Source organism: Rhinolophus sinicus, linkage group LG16 (assembly GCF_036562045.2).
Source record: "Rhinolophus sinicus isolate RSC01 linkage group LG16, ASM3656204v1, whole genome shotgun sequence".
NCBI classification, from domain to species: domain Eukaryota; kingdom Metazoa; phylum Chordata; class Mammalia; order Chiroptera; family Rhinolophidae; genus Rhinolophus; species Rhinolophus sinicus.
Window position 1 is genome coordinate 13,316,613 of NC_133765.1, and position 20,340 is coordinate 13,336,952.

At 51.5% G+C, this 20,340-nt stretch overlaps 1 protein-coding gene across 30 annotated transcripts in view; it reads right to left on the reverse strand.

Annotated features, from left to right (window-relative positions):
- Window positions 1-4,475: 4,475 nt before the first annotated feature.
- Window positions 4,476-20,340, reverse strand: part of ST3GAL4 (ST3 beta-galactoside alpha-2,3-sialyltransferase 4) — a 36,064-nt gene continuing 20,199 nt past the window's right edge. For 4 of the 30 annotated variants that reach the window (XM_074321192.1, XM_074321201.1, XM_074321209.1 and 1 more), the window contains 10 exons: window positions 12,493-12,568; window positions 12,113-12,221; window positions 11,612-11,692; window positions 11,270-11,367; window positions 10,983-11,043; window positions 10,353-10,448; window positions 10,067-10,256; window positions 9,190-9,348; window positions 5,452-5,595; window positions 4,476-5,146 (listed from right to left, as the gene is read on the reverse strand). In XM_074321192.1, the coding sequence (XP_074177293.1) occupies window positions 5,060-5,146; window positions 5,452-5,595; window positions 9,190-9,348; window positions 10,067-10,256; window positions 10,353-10,448; window positions 10,983-11,043; window positions 11,270-11,367; window positions 11,612-11,692; window positions 12,113-12,221; window positions 12,493-12,508 (1,041 nt within the window). In that variant the 5' untranslated portion in view covers window positions 12,509-12,568 and the 3' untranslated portion in view covers window positions 4,476-5,059. Of the gene's footprint in view, window positions 5,147-5,451; window positions 5,596-9,189; window positions 9,349-10,066; window positions 10,257-10,352; window positions 10,449-10,982; window positions 11,044-11,269; window positions 11,368-11,611; window positions 11,693-12,112; window positions 12,222-12,492; window positions 12,569-15,201; window positions 15,279-15,380; window positions 15,523-16,224; window positions 16,568-20,340 lie in introns of those variants that run through there. The other 26 variants (XM_074321195.1, XM_074321203.1, XM_074321212.1 and 23 more) reach the window with 17 other exon arrangements.

Sequence of the window (20,340 nt, forward strand, 5' to 3'; positions counted from 1 at the left end):
TACCAGGTTTATATAAGACCCAAATTTTTGCTCCAAAAGACGCAGTAGAGGTGATGGTCTGGCGGGGTCTTGTCTACGAGCTGAATGTAGGGATTCTTCCCCCTGAAGGTCACCCCCAGAGACAAGTTCAGGTGGACTAAATTAAAGAGACCGCCTCCACCTCCTTGGCAAGAAAATTAAAGGGCCAGGGCCTTGATGCCCAAGGACTAGAAAATGTACGTGTGGTACTAATGGACACTGCACATGAAGAGATACTAAGGAAGAAGGCAGTAGAAATAAAGTGATATAGATAACGATTCAGGACTTCTACAGCAGAATTTTCAGGTAAGAACCTCCGATCTGACTTTAGAGTTTCCGTAGCTCTCCTGCCATGCAGGCCTACACTAGTGGAACATAAATCTACAGAGGAAGAAAACAGAACTGGAGTCTCCCTACCAGATTCTAACTTGTACTCTTGTGATTTTTTTTTTCCTCAAGAAACACATTTTTAAGCAACAGAAGACACTCCTTAAGTGTTAAAGTTGGTGATGTATGTAAGTAGTGTTTTAGGAAGCCTCAGAATGATAGATGGTTCTGGAATAGTTTAGTTCAGTAATTCCAACTTCGGTCTCCTGGGGTGATTTCAACATCCGAGCCTTTTCTCATTCCCTCCACCCAACTCCACCCTCCCAGTCTTGCAAGATTCCTCAGAGGAAGCTGTGCCTCTGTTGAGGCGTGAGTGTACTTTAAACTGTTGGTTTTCCCTAGGAACCTGAAATCTGCCTCCCAAAGTTCATTTTTTCCTAAAACCTTTTGTCAGATCCTGTGTGCTAACCCTCCTAGACAGGACTGTGGTCTCTTCCATCTGCTCCCAGCTCTCTGCAATCCCTTTATATGAAGAAGTGGAGCCTTCCAATACATCTGGGCTTCACCCAAATCAGACATCGAAAGAGACTCCAGGTTCATCTCCCTGCTTCATTTCTCGGGTGCAAGATCCCCAAGATCTCTCACAAGAGAGATAAACTCATTGAAAAAGAACTGGGCAGGAAAACAGGCTGTAACTACACACACACTCACACACTCCTCCTTAAACTTTTAAGTTGGAAAGAATTTCCTGGAGCCATGTCTGGTACAGAACCATGGGAATGCTCAAAACTAACAAATAGTTTTCTGGAGCTATAATTAAGATATCAAAAGCGTCAGAGGGTTTAGAGGAGAGCTTCCCCACTGAGGCTGTACTTCTCAATCTTAGTTTAGCAACTATTGTGGTACGCTGCATGCCATTGAAATGGATAATGTCCCCCAAGAAACCACTTTCTCCAAAGACCCCTAAAGGCGTCGGATTTCAACTTGAAAACCAATGCCAGAGAGCAGTTTGAACTCACTGTTCATTGTTTTGAGTATGCAAAGCCTGCGTCTGACTCAGTTTGCTGATGTCTTACCCTAACTTTGCTTGTGGGTGACTTGAAGACAAAGACTTTTCTGTAACCAGCTATGTTACTCAGTACCCAGGCAAATCCTTGGCCCTCCAGCTGTACCTCACCTGCTTTGTTCGCTTTCCGGTATTTTCAATTATGCAAGGAAGCTTTCCAATCTAATATTTATATCCTACTTCAGTCTATACAATGTTCTTACAACCATATTCCCATTAGAGCCTTAAAACCTCGTTGTGAGGTGGGCATGTATAATCACCACTTAACAGGTGCAGGAGCAGAGGTTTAACGGGCTGATTACATGCCAGCAGGAGTGGACCCCACGATCCATCCCTGCTTAAATGGTGTGCACTCCACCTCACCGCCTCACAGACAGAACGGCTCCAAGAGCACAGTTTTCGTAGGCTAGTCAGTCTGAGAGGATATACCTAGGTCCTTGGAAAGTGTAAATAAAAGCCCCAAAGTGTCCAAAGTGAAGGCACACCACGCGGTGTGAATACAACGCAGAGTATCATGTAAATGTACTCGTGGGCTAGATCACAGCGTAATCTCCATCTCGCCCAGCTCGGTGGCGGAGCCGGGAGTCCCTTCCCCTCTGTGCAGACGCTTCCTTCCGTGGAAGAGGGCAGGACTTGCAGAATCTACACTGGACGGGGTAGGTCTCCTCCTCCCCTCCCTCGCAGTCCAGGTCTGGTCCCCTGTCCCCCGGGGGCGTCCACGGCAAGCCACGCTGTAGGCGAGGCTCGGCCTCCGATGATGCTGGGCGGGGGACAGGCTGGGGTGCGGGGGGACCAGGCTGGGGGCCGGAGAACTCCCTCGGTGGTGACCAAGCCCCACCTGGGGCTCCCACCGCCGCTAGACCGGCCCGCGCCCGCGCGACCGCGCACACGCGCCCGCTGCCCTCTGCGCGCCGGGGGCGGAGCCAGCTGCGCCGGCCGCTCTTCCTGCGCGTGCGCCTGGTCACCGCAGCTCCAGGCACCAGGGGTGGGGTGGGCTTTGTACTCAGACCCTGAGGTTGAGGCCTATGAGGTCATCCTGGAGTCTAGACTGCTGGAGCAGCGGTTGAGTGCTCGTTAAAATTCCGGATTCCTGGGCCCCACCCCCAGCTGCCTGGGTTAGACCCAAGAATCTCCGTTCTTAAATCATCCCCAGATAATTCTAATATGTGGTCCTCAGCGGCTTGATCCACTCTCTTGTTTAAAGGAACTTGGGACGTGTAGAATAGACATGTTGAAATGATTGCACTCTGTAGAATTAAGTGGCAGAGTTTGGTATAGAACCCAGATTTGTCCTGCACTCAAGAGCTTTCCTCTGTTGTTCCCTGGGCCCCTCCTCATGTTCGGGGCATAGTTTAATCATTACTAGGCAGCCTGGCAGGCAGTTCATTCCTATTGTTGGGCTAACTGAACAATGAAATCTCAAAGGAACCTGGAAGAACCCCACCCAACAACTCCACATCAAAAGCTCCACTGGTAGCTTTTGGCCAGCACTGCCTCGATCTGCCTAGGAATGGAAGCGTCCTAGAGAAAGCTGCGCTCACTCCCCAAGGGGACAATGAACGGTCTGGGTGCATACACCCCCTTCCCATACACACTCTTGTCCATATGTGATCACGGGGGACTATCTGCATATGGCATCACAGGCATAACCCAACAAGAATGTAAAATGTTCCCGTGTTTACATGCGTGTGTGTGGAGTCTGGGCGGTCTGACCCATCTGTGTGTACTGATTCTGGCTCAAGTTGAGGTGTGTTCAGTAACAGGCAGTGACCGCAATCCAGGACAGCTGGATCACATGTGCTAACAGCCACTTTCAATGGCTCTAGATGGGGAAATGGACAGTCCTTTGCATACCCTCGCGAGAAGCAGCTGGGGAAGTGTGGGGACAAGCAGAGCTGAGCTCCCCACTCCCACACTCACACCCCTGTAGGAGTCAGCAAGCCCAGCCTCCTCCAAAACCCATGTGGAGGGGAGGGGGCTTGGGGCTGCAGATGCTGGGGCCCCATTTGCTTTCAGAATCCCCCTCTCCCCTGGGAGGAGGGAGGCAGCTAACAAACTAGTTCGCCAGGCTCCTGGGAGCAGGCAATTCCATTCCCTGTGATGGTCCTCAGGACCATTCTACGGGATGACGGTGGGTATTTTCAAGGCCACTCTAACTCTGTTGAGAAGCATGCCATTTTCCTCTGTTCCTCCCAAATCTCTGCCCCTTTTTATCTGTCCTGTCCCAGCCTAGCTTCAAAACCTCAAGGCTGCAACTCTTTCCGAGAAAGCCAGGAACACAGCTGCAGTCCCATTCCCTATGGGGGAGTTCCAGCTCTCCCTCCTGGCTCCAGATGTAAAGGAACAGCTGTGGGGGTGGCAGGAGGCCCAGTTGGCAGCTAAGCAGGGCCTGGAAAGATGGAGAACAAAGAGGGGAGAGACAGACAAATGGCAGGGCTATCAAAATTCTAGAGACCTGGGGGAAAAAGGAATTTCATCCCTTGGCCTGGAGACTGGCTGACAGGCCTTGCCAAACTCCTTAGCTGCTGCCGGAGCCCTGCCCACCCCGATCCTGGCAGCCTGGGCCACTGGCAGGACCTTCTATAAACTCCATTTTATGATTCCCACTTAATCTGAGAAGAGAAACTTGGCTTCCTTTGTCTGACTCCACCCCTGTCCTGAAACAGACACCTCCCAACAAGAGATTTTAGCAACTGAAAGCTGGTGAGGGAGACAAGGGAGGTGGGAGAGGAAGGGAGGTGGGAGAGGGTTCTGCCCTTCTCCTCTGGCATCCTCCTGCCCCTCCCTACGTCTGGGAAGCAAACCAGGATGAAGGATGCCAGGCTGGGTGTCCAGCAGACAAGGCTGCTCTGGGCACTTGTTTTCCTGCTATGCCAAGGTGACAACGTATGACTTGGCACCAAGCACTACTCAATAAATACATTTCTTGAATGACCATGGCCTGCTCTGGGTCCCACTGAGTCTTTCACAAGCCTGTCCACTGCCGGGAGAGGCGCCAACTGCCGTGTCCCACTGCCCATCCATGTCCTCCCCAATCTGAAAGGACACGGGGTATCACAACTGCTTCTGTTTTAGGAAAAATAGTTTAATATGTTTGGAACCTCTTTTCTAGATGAGGTTCCCTTCTCCATGGAACACCCCTACCACTGCTTTTCCCATGCCTGCTGGGAGGAGCAGCTCCTCTCTGAAGGGCATCCAACCACTCCAGACGACCCGCCCTCCTGGGAGGTCTGCTCTGGGTCTAGGTCTTCGTGGGCCCATCACTTTTCTGTTTTTATAAAAAGTGGTCAGAACACAGTATATGCCCCCTTTTCTGGATGCTATGAGACCAGCCCACAGCACTTTCTTCCCCTTAATTAAATAGCCCATTAAATAATCTCCCAGCACTGGCAGACAGGAGATGCTACAGCAAGGCTCGTTCCTTGCCTGAGATCCCAGCACCCGGGGGCCTCCACTCTGACTAGATCTGGCCTCCACGAGAGCAGCCAGGGACATGGCCTCATCTCAGACTTGGCCAGTCCAGGGGCCCCCTCCCACACAGGCGATGGGGAGTCCAAGCTGGTCATGCTGGCACCAGGCACCCCCACATGACTGGGCGTGGCTCAGGCAGCAGAGTGGGCAGACCGATGGGTACAGCTCCTGCCCCAGTCAGAAGTAAGTGAGGTTCTTGACTGCTCCAATTTCCAGCATCCGTTTGATGGCCAGGGCCTCTTGGGAGACGTTGTGGCCTGACCCCTGTGGAGACAGCCAAGGAAGTGAACGGGGATTTCTAGGGATGTCCGTGGCCCAAGACATTCTCGTGGCCCTCCCCACAGCCGCACACTCTGGGAGCACCTTCCCCATGCTGCCTTTGGGAAGGAAGACAGAATCTATGTGGCCAAATACAGAGGACACTGGCCAGGAAGCCCAGATGCCTTGGTGCCAGTCCTGACTCTCTGAATTACCTCACCGTGAGCCACTTCTGGGCCACGGGCACTCTTCATTCACCCAGTGTCCCAGGCTGGTCTGCCCCACCCAGCGTGCAGGCAGGGGCCGCTTACCGCCATGGACTTGAGCGTGATCTGCTCATAGTAGTGAATGGTCTGCTTCCTGTTGTGGGCATCTGGGTAGCCAAAGCCAGCGATGTGTACCATGTCGCAGAGGTGGAGGGCCAGGGTGATGGCCAACAGGCCTGTGGTGGGCTTCTGAGGGACAAGGGGTGGGGAAGGTATTAGAGGGAGCCCTGCTCCTTTCAGCATCTTCTAGGCCAGCATTCTGCAACAGCACTTTCCTCTGTGCTGTCCTGTATGGCAACCACAGCCACAGTGGGTGACTGAGCAAATAAATGGGGCTTGTGTAGCTAAGCACTGAATTTTTTATTTCATTTTATGTTAATTAAAATTTAAGTAGCCTTCTGCGGCTCGTGGCTGTCATACTGCACAGGACAGATGGGGAAATGAGGCTTACAACTGTTAAGCAACTCACTAATGGGTGGAAAGGTTCTGCTTTACACCTTGAAGGACCTCACCTCTTTCAGAAGACCTGGGGACCCCACACTCATGGGCTGTATGCCCCTTTATGAGGTGGGCTCTCCCTTTCTGTACAGTGGAGAATGGCAAGACTTTTCCACTCACCTTCTGGGCTGCTGGAAGGACCTCGCTATCTCCCTCCCAAATTCATCCACAGGGATGGGCAACCGGCTATCCTAAGCTCACAGATCTCACCTTCCTCAGCTCCTGCCTTCCAGACCACTTCTGCTGCCCACTGCCAGTAAGGAGCCCCTCTCTGGACCTTGTCGGGCCTCCTGACACCAGAGTTTTTCCAGTGTGTGTTTCTGAGCTCTGCTATCATTTCATCTATTACTTTCTGCCTGGGCCTTCTGTTTTACTAAAACCCTGTTGCTTTAATTACCACTGTTACCTCATCCAGTTCAGACCTTCGCGGAACCACATTTCCATCGCCTTCTAGCCAGCTCTGCCTGGATACAGGCTCCTTAAACTCACCAAACTCTCCTATTCCCCTGTATTCCCTATGTTAGTTCAACATATTACCGCCCACCCAGTTGTCAAAGCTGGAAACTTAGAACTGTCATAAATCTCTCAATTTCACCTGTAAAGTAAATGTTGTAGCACGAGAATTCTAAGATGACCCCCAGTGACCCTCACCCTTGAGTGTGTGTGGAAACTATGGCTATGATGAGGTACGTTACATCATGTTACACTGCTCTAGACGGCACAGTTGACTGTAAGACAGGGACAGCATCCTAGTGGTGGGCTTTACCTCATTTCATGAGCTTGTCCATCTGGGTCTAGAGCTCAGCAGTGGAAAAAGTCAGAGACGGGAAGCATAAGAAGGATTTATCATGTCAAGGCTAGCCTAAAGATGGAGGGGGCCACATGGCAAGGAATACGGGCAGCCTCTATGAGCTGACGGTGCTCTCTGCTACCCCAGCTGAAAGGCAGCAAGAAAAGGGGACCTCGGTCCTGCAACCAAAAGGAACTGAATTCTTCCAATAAGAATGAGCTTAGAAGTGAACCTCCGTCACTCCACCAGCCTCCAGACAAAACTCATCTGGCTGCCTCCTTGATTCCAGCCTTGCGCAGCTATGCCCCGCGTTTCAAAAAGCTCGTGTTACGCCACTTCATTTTTACGAAAGACCTATTAGGTTGGTACAAAAGTAATTGTAGTTTAAAAGGTTAAAAAGAATTGCAAAAACAGCAATTACTTTTGCACCAACCTAATACATTAGTTCCTGTGTTCGCTAACCAAAAGAAATTCGAAGAAGATTTTCGCTTTTATGAAAAAAGGCAAAAAGTGAACATAGTGTTCAGAGTCTGTTTTGCAGTGAGAGTGGCCACACCAACCTCCTTTCCTGGGAACCACACTCAGCATCTCAGTCTCAAGCCACCAGAGCTTTGAACTGTGTCTGTGAGCTGCTGTGCGTTATCTCAATTTATTCTGTGCATCCATAAGTAAGATGTGTCCTAAGGTATCAGAAAAGCCTAAGAGCACTTGTAAGGGGGTTATGCTCAGCATAAAACTGGACGTAAGTAAGCGTTTCAATTGTGGTGAAAGAAATAAAGACACAGAAATCAATGGTAATTGCTTCTTTGTTTTATACCATTTCATCTTACAAAGGTCTTATAGGAAGGCTCTACTTTCAGGAAACCTGCACACCCTAAGCAGAGAACCCAGACACCCTATGCTGCCGGACTTCTGACCTACGGAACCACGGGGAGAAGCATGGCTGTTGTTTTACGTCATTAAGCTGTGGTTATTTGTTAAGCAATGACAGGAAACTAATACAGATGAAGTCCATCCCTTCTGTTTCCCTTCCCGCCACAGGAGCTGGGTCCTTCCTTTCTCTTGCCTTCCTCTCCAGCCTTTACTTCTGCCTCACGCCCCATCAGGGGCATAAAACGCCTTCTTGCTGTTGCTGCAACTCCACCCACACAAGAACTCAGTGCCGGGGGAGTGTTTGGTCTTGCCATGATACACCTTTTCCCAGTCCTCTGCCTGATGGCCCCATGACCCCTCAAGGCCCAACAGCAGCACCACCTCCTGGGGGGCGCCTCCCCTGAGACAGCCCCCTAGCAGAGGCCTGCCCCTCTTCTGAGAAGCCACAGCACTTGGAACAACTCTGCTGGGGCACTTTGCCACTCCCTGCTACTACTATCTGTGTGTTTATTCTGCTAACTGGAGTGTCCTTAGGGCAAGGAGCACGTCTTACTCCCCGCATGCATTCTTGGGGCCTGGCACTGAGCAGTCACAAAAGCAGCCATATGAATCTCAATCACAGTAGATACTCAGTGGAAAAAAAATCATTTACTCAAAATTGTGCATATATGTATTGAGCGTCCACTGTGTACCAATCTCCATGATAGGCGTGTTACATAATTATCTTTTCAAATCCTGCAATGGCCTTCGGAGGTCGGTGCTAATTTTAGCCCTGGCACACAGATAAGAAAATGGAGGCTCCAAGTGGTTGACTTGCGCCAGGCCACACAGCAAGGGGTATGCGGGTCCTGTCTGTCTGCTGGTTACCTCTGCCCACTCTCCCACACAGTCCCTCTGAGGTTCAAAAGACACGTGTGCAAGTATTTGGGAAGCTACAAGCATTTTAAAGCCCACAGCCAAAGACCACTAGGGTACTGAGAGTTGAAACCAAAACTTTAACTTGCAAAACTGCGCCATGACTCCCCAAATTGACCATGACATGCAAGACAAACTGTAAGCGCAAACGCTGAAGTCATTTGACTAATATGTAAGAAAAAGTGATCTAACAGCAACTGCACAAGCTGAGTAGTTCTAAAGAAAAGAACATGGCTGTCCCTGCAACTCACCAGTTTACTGACCAGCACCTGCCAAAACCATCCCCTAACTCCAGCCCCAAGCCTAGAAGTACGCTCCCATCACTCCCCACTTTGGAGACGTCCCGCGGTTCTCAAGCGTGTGCTCTCCCTGGCTGCTACTGTGTTTCCCCAAAAATAAGACCGGGTCTTATATTAAGGTGTGCTCCAAAAGACGCATTAGGGTTTATGCTCAGGGGATGTCATCGAAATCATGCTAGGGCTTATTTTCCGGTTAGGTCTTATTTTCGGGGAAACACGGTAATAATTTTGATTACACATGTGGCTAAAGGCCGTGGTCCGCGGGCTTTACCTGGTACTCTTCATATGTGAACTGTTATTTCCAATCTCTGTTATTATTCTACCCTCTGATAGGGTCCTCAACGGCTTCCTAAGCCTCTAGGACTGTCCCACCTACTTCCCACCTGGGACCCCAACACTCTGGCTTGCCTGTTGCGCCATCACCTGCTTAATCTTGCGTGGCTGCTGCATGGGCAGGCTCAGCAGTTTGTCAGCTGCAATCTCCATGAAGAAGGGGTTGAGAATCCGAATCTGTTTGGGATTGACGTCCCAGATGAGGGGAGGCTGTTTCCAGAAGCCTTTTCGCACCTAGGAGGATGGGGTTGGAAGGGAGAGATGCAAGTGGGCAAAGACCTATTTCTCAAGGCCAGCCCAGTGGTCCTCAGCCAGGGGACGGGGCCCACGTGATGGCAGAGACCCTCAGGGTGAGAGGGAAGGGAGGTAGAGGCCTGCACCAGAGATAGGAAGGGAGACCAGAGGGAAGCAAGGAGAGAGAAAAGAGACAGCACCTCCCACCCCCAGGGGAGGCCAGGTGACAAGGTGTGTAGAGTATGGGGTCCAAACCATTCCCATTTCCAGGGGTCTCCAAACAGGTGGAGGGGCTTGAGTTTGGGGTTGTGTAAACACTTGGCAAAAACACCAGACTGGACAGTTCAGCATTTGACTGGATGACAAAGAGACACAGTGGCTTTCTGGGGGCCACTGGGGGACCTGCATTTTGACTGTCCTAACCTGCCCCCTGCCTGGAGATAACTACTGACCTGACCGGCTCCTCTGCTCCCAAGTTTCTCACTGGCAAACATAATTTGGCAGCTTTTCTGTCCCAGGCAGCCTTGGGCTTGGGATACCCTTGGCTGCTACCTGACTCCCACAGGGGCTCAGGCCTGGGCTGGCAGGCGGGCCATCGGAAGCCCCACCAAAGACTGAGTTCATGCCTTCCCCTCACCAGCTCTAGGACTGCAGGGCAGACATCATGGAACGGGAGGTCCTGCCTCGGGCCTTGACCCCTCCCCATCCCCCCACTTACCCGCTTCTTATCACTCAAGATGGTCTCAATCCAGTGGAAGTCCATCGCCTTGAAAGCCACCAGCACAAGGAGCGTGTCTGGGTTGTTCTCCACTTTGGGGTTGAAGTGGGCGGATTCTGGGTAGAAGAGACGCATGGTGGTCTTGGAGCCCACGTCGCCTTCGTAGCCAGCCACCGGGGCATTGTTCAATCTGGGAGGCGGGAGGAAGACGCCTATGACCTAGGGGCCCACTGGGCCTGTCTACAGTCGCTCCCAAACAGGAGAGGGGAGGGATGGTCATACAGACCTGATGACCATGTCGTACTTGTCGATGGCATCTCCCAGTGAGCTGTTGCGAAGCCGGTGCCCATTGCCCACCACCACGCAGCGGCGGCACTTGAGGCTGGCATGGGAAGAGGGGGCTCAGATGCAGAAGCAATCCTTGCTCCACTGAACTCTCCTGTGCTGGGTCTGCCCCGGGCCTGGCTCAGGATCCCTCCCCAGGCCCCCTCAGCCCCGGTCCCCATGGACCAGGCATCTCCAAGGAGTCCTGCTAATGGTCCTGCTCACTCTGCAGCCCTGGGCTTCTGCAACAGGAGAGGAACCTGAGCAGAGCATGGAAGAGAGAAGAGGAAAGGAGAGAAGACGCCTGAGGAGTACCAGTAAGAAACCCCGCTTCAGAGCCCCCTCACATGCTGCCCAGGCCTGCCTGTTGCCACAGTGACACCTGCAGCAGTCTGCCTGCTCCGGTAGCAGCCGTCGCCCAGGCTTAGTTGCCGTGGGGACTGCCCCAGAGACGGGCAGACTAGGAAAAAGGGTCAAATTGGCCACAGGAGACCAGAGACAGGAAGGCTCACTGGAGGTGCTGGGCCATGACTATTTCACACTGGGGCAAAAAGGAGCTGCTCAGACTGGGGTAAGAGGACAGTCTCCTTACCTCTGGATACTCTCCGGAATGGAGTAGCTGGTGATGGCTAGAACCCGGAGCAGCAGGTCTTCTACAAAAGAACCGATTGGACGTGGCTGATGACAACAGCCAGCGTTCCAAAGGCTGCCACTCTCCCTCCACTACTCCTCGGAGGCTTGCCTGCCTTCTCCTCCCCTGACCCCGGAATCTAAGACCGGCTGAGAACTTGGGCCCTTGAGACTGAGGACAGCAAAGAACAAGAAGAGTGTGGCCGAAGTCAGCCCACTGTTCCCACAACACCACTGTTCCCTACTTACCACTCCCCTTGGTCCCGTAAGGCAGCTCGTAGGCAGAGGGTGTCTTGACCCAGAAATAATCCTTAAGCCGCAGGAAGACAGGCTGATCTCGCGAGTAGCTGAACGGAAGTGAGAGCAGGGTGGAGATGCGAAAGGAATGACACTTCATGTCAGAATCCAGGTCAGGCCCCTGACTAACATTACATGCCCGTCCAAGGACCTCTCGCTGCCTCACGGGCTTCACCTAACCCATGTCCACCAGCACAGTCCCTCCTTCCGGCCTGCATGGAGACCCTCCCCCTGTGAAACTCCCAGCTCATCCCATGTCCTGCCCCAACACCCTCAGCCTCAAGTAGTACTTACTTGCCAAAGAGCTTAGAGGCCTTCCTCTCTGCCTCACCCTGCAGGCATGGCTCCTTCTTCTCTGGGATGGGAAAATAAAAACTGGGGACAAAAAAGGAGAGGAGGAAGGCACTCTAGTCAGCCTAGGGACCCAGGGGCCCAGGGGCCCCGGGCCGGCATCCCAGGCAGCCTCAACTCTGTCCCACGGCACATCGGTCCCAAGTGCTGGAGAGTGACTTACAGGGTGGAATCATCTCAACCCAAGTTCTACTTTGAAACCAAACCATTGAGGATCCACCTCTTCCTTTTCCTAAAACCCCTGGTGGAGGGCCCAGGGGAGTCAGCCCAGACCCTACCCCCCAAACCCACTACTACCTACCCTCACGGAAGGATTTTGTGCTAAGTTGAAGGGAGAGGCTCTCTGAACCCTCCTGCCCCACTCCCTCCCCACCCCATGACCTCCACGCCACCAAGCCCCGTTCCTGAGAAGAACCAAGGGAAGGACACGGAAGCTAGACTCACAGCTCAATGTACCTGTCTTCTCGGGAGATGGAGTACCATACCATGACGACCAGGACCAGCGCCAGCATGGCCAGGAGCTTCCAGCCTGCAGGGCACATGCACAGAGGAGCTGGAGGCAGAAACAGGCAGGTACAGACCTGGTCCACCTTCTCACGGGCCCCATGTTGGGCCCCTGCCACCCCACCTCCAGCGGACCCAGTCCTGGCCCTAGCCTGGCCGTTGCTTTCCAGCACAGGGCTTGCACCTAAGCATTCCCAATGTCCCTCGAGATGCAGAGAGGGGTTCTGTCCCTCACAACCCCCAGGGCTCCCAGGATGATGCTGAAGACTGCTTCTGGGGGGCCCGTCCTTCAGGGGGGAGAGCTCTTGGACAACACTCACGGGACTTGCTGATCATGTTTCTCAGCAGGTAGCAGGGTTTCTGGGGAGAGCTGGCATCCCGGCTGCCTCGGGCCACCTAGGACATAGGAGTCACAGATGTCTGGTCAGCTCCACACATACTCCCGCCAGACACTGGAGCAGGACACAATCTGCCTCTTCCCACCCCCAGAAAGCACAAAGCTGCTTCAGAGCAGTCATCCACAGAGGGACCTTCACACTCTGGACACCCCCCAGCCCCTCAAAGGCAGCATCAGCGGTCTGGGGGGCAGGGGCGTCCTGTGCCACAGAAAGGAAAACCAAGTCCCACCCCTGAAGCATTAGGTTCCATGCCAGACTGGCCGGCTCCAGCTTCCCTGGCATGGTTCCCCTCACCATCCTCTTCCGCATTGTGACCTGGGAAGGACCAGCTCCAGGAGGTGGGTGGGTACCTCTCCCCATTTTTTACATGAAAGTTAAGCTAACTGTACAAGGGTGTTATTCGTATGTCACGCAACTGAAGTTTGTCTATTTGCCACTATCCAAGGCCTCCTCTTGGTTCTGGCCACTGCCCACCACTCCATCATCAGTCTCCCCCTACTCCAGCCAAAGAGGTCCGCTCACGCCAGACACTGGCCTGAGGGTGTGGCTACGAGATGGTCCACGAGGCCTCCTCCAGTCCTCTGGACTCTGACTAGCTGCAAACAGTATTCAAGCCCTCACCACCCAGGCATGTGGGGAAACACAGTGAAGGCAGGGTGTTTGAATGAGGAGTGCGGGGAGCAGGAGGGTCTGGTTAGTCAAACAGGCAGTGGGAGACCCTTTCGGGTAAGGACGGGCAGTGGAAGTGGGGAGCTGCTACTCGCAGGTAAACAGAGGGGTCCCTAAATCACAAACTCAGTCAGGGCCACACTCCAGAGTCACTGGATAGGACATTTCTGCCGCTTCCACAGCCACACCAAAGGGCACAGGCACCCACCACCAAGCGCCAGTTTCTTCTCTCCAGGCTGGGTCCCCCGGTGATCGGCAGCATGAGACTCACCTGCGCTGCCAACTAACAGCCCAGATTCCAGGGCCCTTCCCTGGGACTGCGTCAGTCGGCCCGGTGGACTGGGACGGGCATTGCCACAAGCAGCCCCCGTGATTCTTTTTAATCAGAAAAAAGAGGGGAGGACTAGTATCTGTATGCTCTCAGGGACAAATGAAACATCTCGAATATTTCTCACGGACAGGAGACGGCATCTGGACAAAGCCTGGTTTTTTTCACCGATCGTAAATCAATGACCCTGAACATCATCCTATGGAGTCCTGCTCTGCTCCCAGGGAGCATTCCCCAGGCTCCACTCAGTCCACAGGCTCCACTCAGAGTCCACGAGCCCCAAAGAATGCGAGTCTTGAGAGTGAGGAGCCAGGTGAGGGCCAGAGTTAGGAGTCCTCAGTAGAATCAGGAGCCCCCGCCCTCTAACCCCAGTGGGAATGAAGGATCGATCGCCCTGTCCAGGAAAGTCCTAAGTGTGTAATTAGAAGACCCCAGTGAAAGTCACGGTTCTAGTAACTTCCCTGACTGCTTTTCCAAACATGCACACCTCCCCTATTTACCCACAGCCACTGCCCACATTCCCTACTCCGTTGCCTCTGTATCGCCTTCACAGCACTTCTGATCGCTAAGTAGTTTAGTGACTTACGTGCTTGCTTTCTGATTCTCCCACTGGAATATAAGCTCTGTGAGGGGAGGAGTGAGGTCTGTCTGGGCCCCAGCTTTAGGCCCCGCATCTAGCCCGCTGCCTGGCACACAGCCAGCACTCGGGGAATACTGAATGAATAACATTGGGCTACACTGGGGGAGTCCCTTCCTCTCTGACCCTCAGTTTCTTTGGCTATACACCTGGGAAGTTGGTCTTAGATGCTTGCAGGTAAAAATATATCTGATCAGCAGCATAGGTCCCTAGGGACCTTATTAAAAAGTCATCATCGCGGTCCATCTCCAGATACACAAAATCAGAATCTGCATTTGAATAAGATCCCCTGATGATTCATACGCACATTCAAGTTTGAGAAGGCTGGTTAAGACAGAGGCATGTACTTCGCGAGGTTGAACAGGAGAACTGCCTGGGGTACTATCTGGCTTGTCCCACACCTAGGAATTCTGAGGCAATTGCTCTGGCTCAGCACTCGGATGCAGTTCTAAGGGTGCGAAGGACTGGTCCGGAGGGTGGTGAAAGCATGCTCCTCAAACTCTCACATGCACGTTCTGACTTGGTGGGTGTCAGAGGGGCCCATCCTAACCAGCTCCCAGGTGGTTCCCTGCTGCTAGGCTGAGACCAGGATCTTCCAGGGCTAACATTTCATGACTTTATGAACTGCATGCTCTCCTACCTGCACTCTCCCCCAATCTTCCTTTCATGACCAGGATTCACTCCGTCTCACCTATCTCCCTTGATAGCAACTATCACATCACAACACTGATTGCAGAAAGCAATCAATCACCTGAGAAGTGTAAAGATAGTCAGCTGCCCTGTAGGCGGCCCTCGATGGAGGAGGCCTTGGCCATCAGAGGTGACCAGCACTGATCTGGTCCTGAGCAACAAGACAACTAGCCCTTCTTTGACCAAGAAAGTTTTGCATGGGTGTGTTGATTCCCAAACTGTGCTGGTGTTGTGCTAGGCAGGCTGGCTAGTCTCAGGGCTTGCTCTAAGATACCCCGTCCGGGATTTCATTATCCCACCCCCTCACCTTGCTGGGCCCAGTCACAAGGATGGTTCAGCAGCCCTCGGACATTCTAAGAGCGTGGATTTCTTGGGCTGGTTGCTGCCAACTGGTAGCAACTGGTAGCCTTCTCCCAGGAGCTCCCCCCACATTACTGACTGAGCCCCTGGGTACAAAAGGACAGGAGAAAAGTCAAAATAGGGTACCTGTGTAGGAGGGCAGGCATTTGATCCACTCATGTCCAAGGTACACCAGCCTCTGCCTGCCAGCAACTCTAAGGGAACCCAGCTCACCCAACCAGCTAGGCAAAGCTGACCCCAGGGCAGGAAGGCTGTGTGCTCTCTTGGAACTCTGCCAGGAACTACAGTGTCCCTGGCTCAAGTGAGGCTGCTGAGCGCTGCCACAGAACTTGCCGAAGGGCAGACAGGGGGTACCAGCTGAAAAAGTAAAGGCACCACAGAAGCAGCACCCATGACTCATGCCGCCCCAACTCACAGCTAACATACAGCAGGTACCCACTGTCCCAAGAGGAATAGGACTATGTGTCCCCCAAGGGCACAGCATGCTGCCAGGCCCCTCAGAGCCACTGGGCCCATCAAGGGATAGGACTTAATGTTCCTGAAAAGGCTGTGATAAGAACAGGGTGGACAGAAGCACAGGTTCCGTTCTTATTGGTTCAGAGACCTGTCCCTCAGTTCTGCAAGGAAAACTGGAGCTGCCCACCTGTCACCTCTAGACTCACCTGCCCCTCCTGCTCCTTCCTCATCCCTACACCTGGACACTGGGTCTCCACCCGCCTTTCCAGCATTATTTCAGGTCAGCGATTCCCCTTGCTTATCCTGACCCTTCCATCTCTCCCTCCTTCTCCACTCCCTTTGACTTAGGAACATACTCACGTCTCCTTCTTCCTACGAAAACAACAGCAGCCCTCTCTGCCTCAGTCTCCTCCTCAAGCAACCCCTGTATCTCCATCCTTGCCTCCAAAGATCAAACGTCCTTATGCGGGCTACATCCTCATTTCCCACTCAACCCCCCACCCCTGGCTCTCACCCTTATTTTTATGCTGAAATCACTCTTGCTGAAGCTCTCAGTGGCCTCCTTCACTCTTCTGGGACGCTGAAGCCTTTGATCCTGTTAGCCGACGCCTCCTTCTTGGCTCCTGGTCCAGACTCTCTCCAGGCTGTCCTCCTACCTCTGTGACCGTCTGCAAGCTGGCTCTACTTCCTCTAAGTGCTGGCAATCTCCAGGGATCTGTCCTTGAACCTCTGCTCTCCCCTGCTTGTTTTCACAGGACAAGTTCATTCGATTCCAGGGGTTTAACGATTGCTTATACCCTGATGATTCAAGCCCTTTATTTTTCAGCCCTTTAATTTCTCTCCTAGATCCCATTCTAATATTTCTCATTTTCTATGGCACATCCTGCCTGGATGACCTTAAACTCTTCAAACTTAGCACGTCTCAAACTGCACCCATCTTTCCCTACCCCCACTCGCCCCTCCACTATCATCATCTCTGTCTTCCAACATCTCCCTCCCCTTCACACCATCCCTACTAAACAGTTACTAAATATTATCGATTCTGCTTCATTTCCCCATTCCAGCAAATGTTTGCTGAACTCCCGCTTGGCACTGGGGGAGGCACAGGGAATATAAAGTCTTATAAAACTCAGCCCCAGTATAAAGGCCACATAGTCTAGAGACTCAGAAATATTCAGAATATAGCCTTCTTTCTCCTCTTCTCAAGCCAGAGATTGATTCTATATCCCACCCCAGTTCATCGGCTTCCTAATGGGTCTCTTTACCACTGGACTTTCCTCTCAAGCCCCTTCTTCCGAACAGCCAACATGGTGTCTTTCTAAGAAACAATTTGGATTGAACCACCCTCCTGCTTCAATTACTCCCCATTCCTTAAATGAAAAGTCAAACTCCTCAGCGGCAATCAGGGTCCTTCAAACGCAGCCCTGCAGCTGCATCTCTGGCCCGACCCTCTTCCAGGCGCACAACAGGAGCCCCGCTTCCTTCCTCCCCTGCCTGTGCCCGAAGGCCCTCCCCACCTGCTCACCTGACAACCCCACTCCTTCTGCAGCATCAGCTCAGTGGCACCTCCTTCACAGTCTTCTCTGACAGTTCTAAGCAACTGCTGTTTCTCTTCCCACAAAATATTGTTTCTATCTTGATTTTAGAGCTTAACAGGTAATTTCATTTCATATTATAGAATTACTGCTTTTCATGCCTTGCCCACTATCCTCTGACCTCTAAACTCAGAAGCTTGTTTACACCAAGAGTCTATCAGAATACCTGGAATATAGGAGATGCTCTATCACATAATTACATTATATATTATAAAAAATTATAATTATATGATTATGTGTTTTCATATTTGTCCGTCAGCCTATGACCTCTGGTCCAGGACTTCTTCATATTGCTAGACAGACTTTACTATAGTGACTAGAACGTAGCAGATACACAAGGTGTGATAAAAAAAATATCGTGAATTTTTAAACTTTAAAAATATGTATTACAGTAAAAGACACATTGTCATTAATCCCCCTCAGAATACTCCCCCTCGCTTTTAACACACTTATCCCATCGTTTTTGCCACTTCCTGAAGCAGTTCTGGAAGTCCTCTTTCGTGAGTGTCTTTAGTTGCCCTGTCATGGCTGCCTCAATGCCCAGAACTGACTCAAAACATTTACCTTTCATTATCATTTTGACTTTGGGGAAGAGCCAGAAGTCGCACGGTGCCACCAGTGAGTAAGGTGGATAAGGATACACTATAATGTTTTTTATTTGACAGAAATTGCCGTACCAGAAGCGATGTGTAACATGGAGCCTTTCCGTTGTGGTCACAAAATATGGTGACTGCTGCTGCCGAGTGCCATCCAAGGAAAGAAAGGGATCTCCAATACGGGAACTGGTGCATCTAACCTCAGTAACAGTGCGTGACAAGTTTCAACTGTTTGGTGCAGTCAGTTGGTTGTAAGCGACGGTTGAGAGAAGGTGTGTTTTAAAGCGTGCTGTAAATCATCCTCCATCATGACAATGCTCTGTGTCACACATCACTTCTGGTACACGGCAATTTCTGTCAAATAAAAACATTATGGTGTGTCCTCATTCACCTTATTCCCTGGATCTGGCACCATGCAACTTCTGGCTCTTCCCCAAAGTCAAAATGATTCAGGAAATCAAGGCAGCCACAACAGCACAACTAAAGACACTCACGAAAGAGGACTTCCAGAACTACTTCAGAAAGTGGCAAGAATGATGGGATAAGTCTGTTCGAAGGGAGGGGGAGTATTTTGAGGAGGATTAATGGCAATGTGTCTTACTGTAATAAACTTTTTTTAAAAATAAATTTTTTAAAAAAAGAGAAACCCCCCAAAAAAAATAAATAAATAAATTTTTTTTATTTAAACATTCACTGTGTTGTTTGATCACACCTCGTAAATGTCTGACACACAAGTAATAGGATTAAAAATGTATTACATCCCTTATTCATAACTGAAATGTACTGTACACTTACTAGGTACAACACTTACTAGGTGGGCCCAGATGAGTCATTGTAGTGGGCACTGTCCTTTACAGCACAGGATGGTGACTTCGACCCACTAGACGCCAGTAGAACCCCCCACTCCCAAGCTGTGACAACCAAAATGTCTCCAGACATTACCAAATGTTGAACACTACTCCGCTAGACACTTTCAAGGGCTGTCCAAGTATGATCTCAACCCTGTGAGTTAAACACTATTATTACCTCCATTGTGGAGATAGGGGACTGAAGTACAAAGAGCATCAGCAACTTGCTCAGGGTCATACAGCTAGTGAGGAGTGAGGCTGGAACTCAGGCCGCTTAGCCCAGAGCCCACACCCCGGACCCCAGCTCTGCTGCCTGTGAGGGAATGGCTCCCTAGACTCCAACATCCCTGGAGTGTCTGCCTACTGCCCTTTGCAGCAACTAGAGGAGGTCAGCCCTCTATCACATCGAAATCCTTCGATGCTTACAACATTTCTAGAAGCCTTCTGCTCCTTCTCAGCCTGGTTTCCTTGTGAGACAGTCTCTAGCCCCACCCCTCCACCCCAGCCTTTGGGCTGTGCTAGAAGCTCTCCAGCACGTTCTCAGTACATGCAGCTGTATTTACAGAATGATTTTTGCCCTCCATCTGGACACCAGATTTCCAGGAGTGCTGGCTACGACTGCATTCACTTTCATGCAATCACGTCCCACCCGTGGCACGGGGCTGAAATCCCTCAGCTAGTAAGCCACATCTTCTGGGCCCTGAACTTGTGTGGCTATCCCTTTGAACTAAAGAGCAGGACTGTATACCTGCTTACATGCATTTTGCCTCGGGAAGGTAGGGCCACATTTCCAGCCTGTCAAGGTGTATGAATGCAAATCTAATTGTGATGGTGTGAGCTAACCCACCAGGGAGTCCTCTCAGCTTAGTGTCTGCTGTCAATATTCCAGAGGGGACTCAAGCTGGGCTGTGAATTTAATGTAATTAACACAACTGCTAGGTAAGGCCATGGGAGTTCTCCTAAGGGTTCTAATCCACTTGAATCAATTACTCGTGGGTACTGATGGTCAACTAATTGCAATTGTGCAGAATGGACCGGTCATCTCCATCACTTCTCTGCTCGAAAACCCGCCACGGGCTCCTCATCACTTAGAGAGAAAGCCCATGACCTTGCTCTGACCTATCAGGATGCACATGACCTACCCGCCAGCACCCCTCTGCCCTCCTTCTGACTCACGCTGGCCCAACCCTTTCTTGACTGGGCAGACACACTCCCTCCTCTGAGCCTTTACACTTGCCCTTTGCGAAGCCTGGAATGCTTATCCCCTGGACATTCAGCTCTTACTCCACCTTCCCACCAAATATTCTGCATATACCCAACATTTTAGATTCCCCTCCGTGCTTGCAGAGATTTTTTTTTTTTCATTTTGTTTGCTGCAGTATCACCAGTGTCTACAATAGTGCCTGGCATACAGTACGCTCTCAATATAGATTTGTGAAATTAATCAGTGGATCTATTCGTGGGGAACTGTCATTGTCACAGTGCAGACGGAGCAAGAGAAGAGGCCATAACAGGTTGAATACCCGCTTCAGGCCCTCTGACGCAGCCCTTGACCTGACACAGCCTGAAGACTCCCCATGCCTGAACAGCA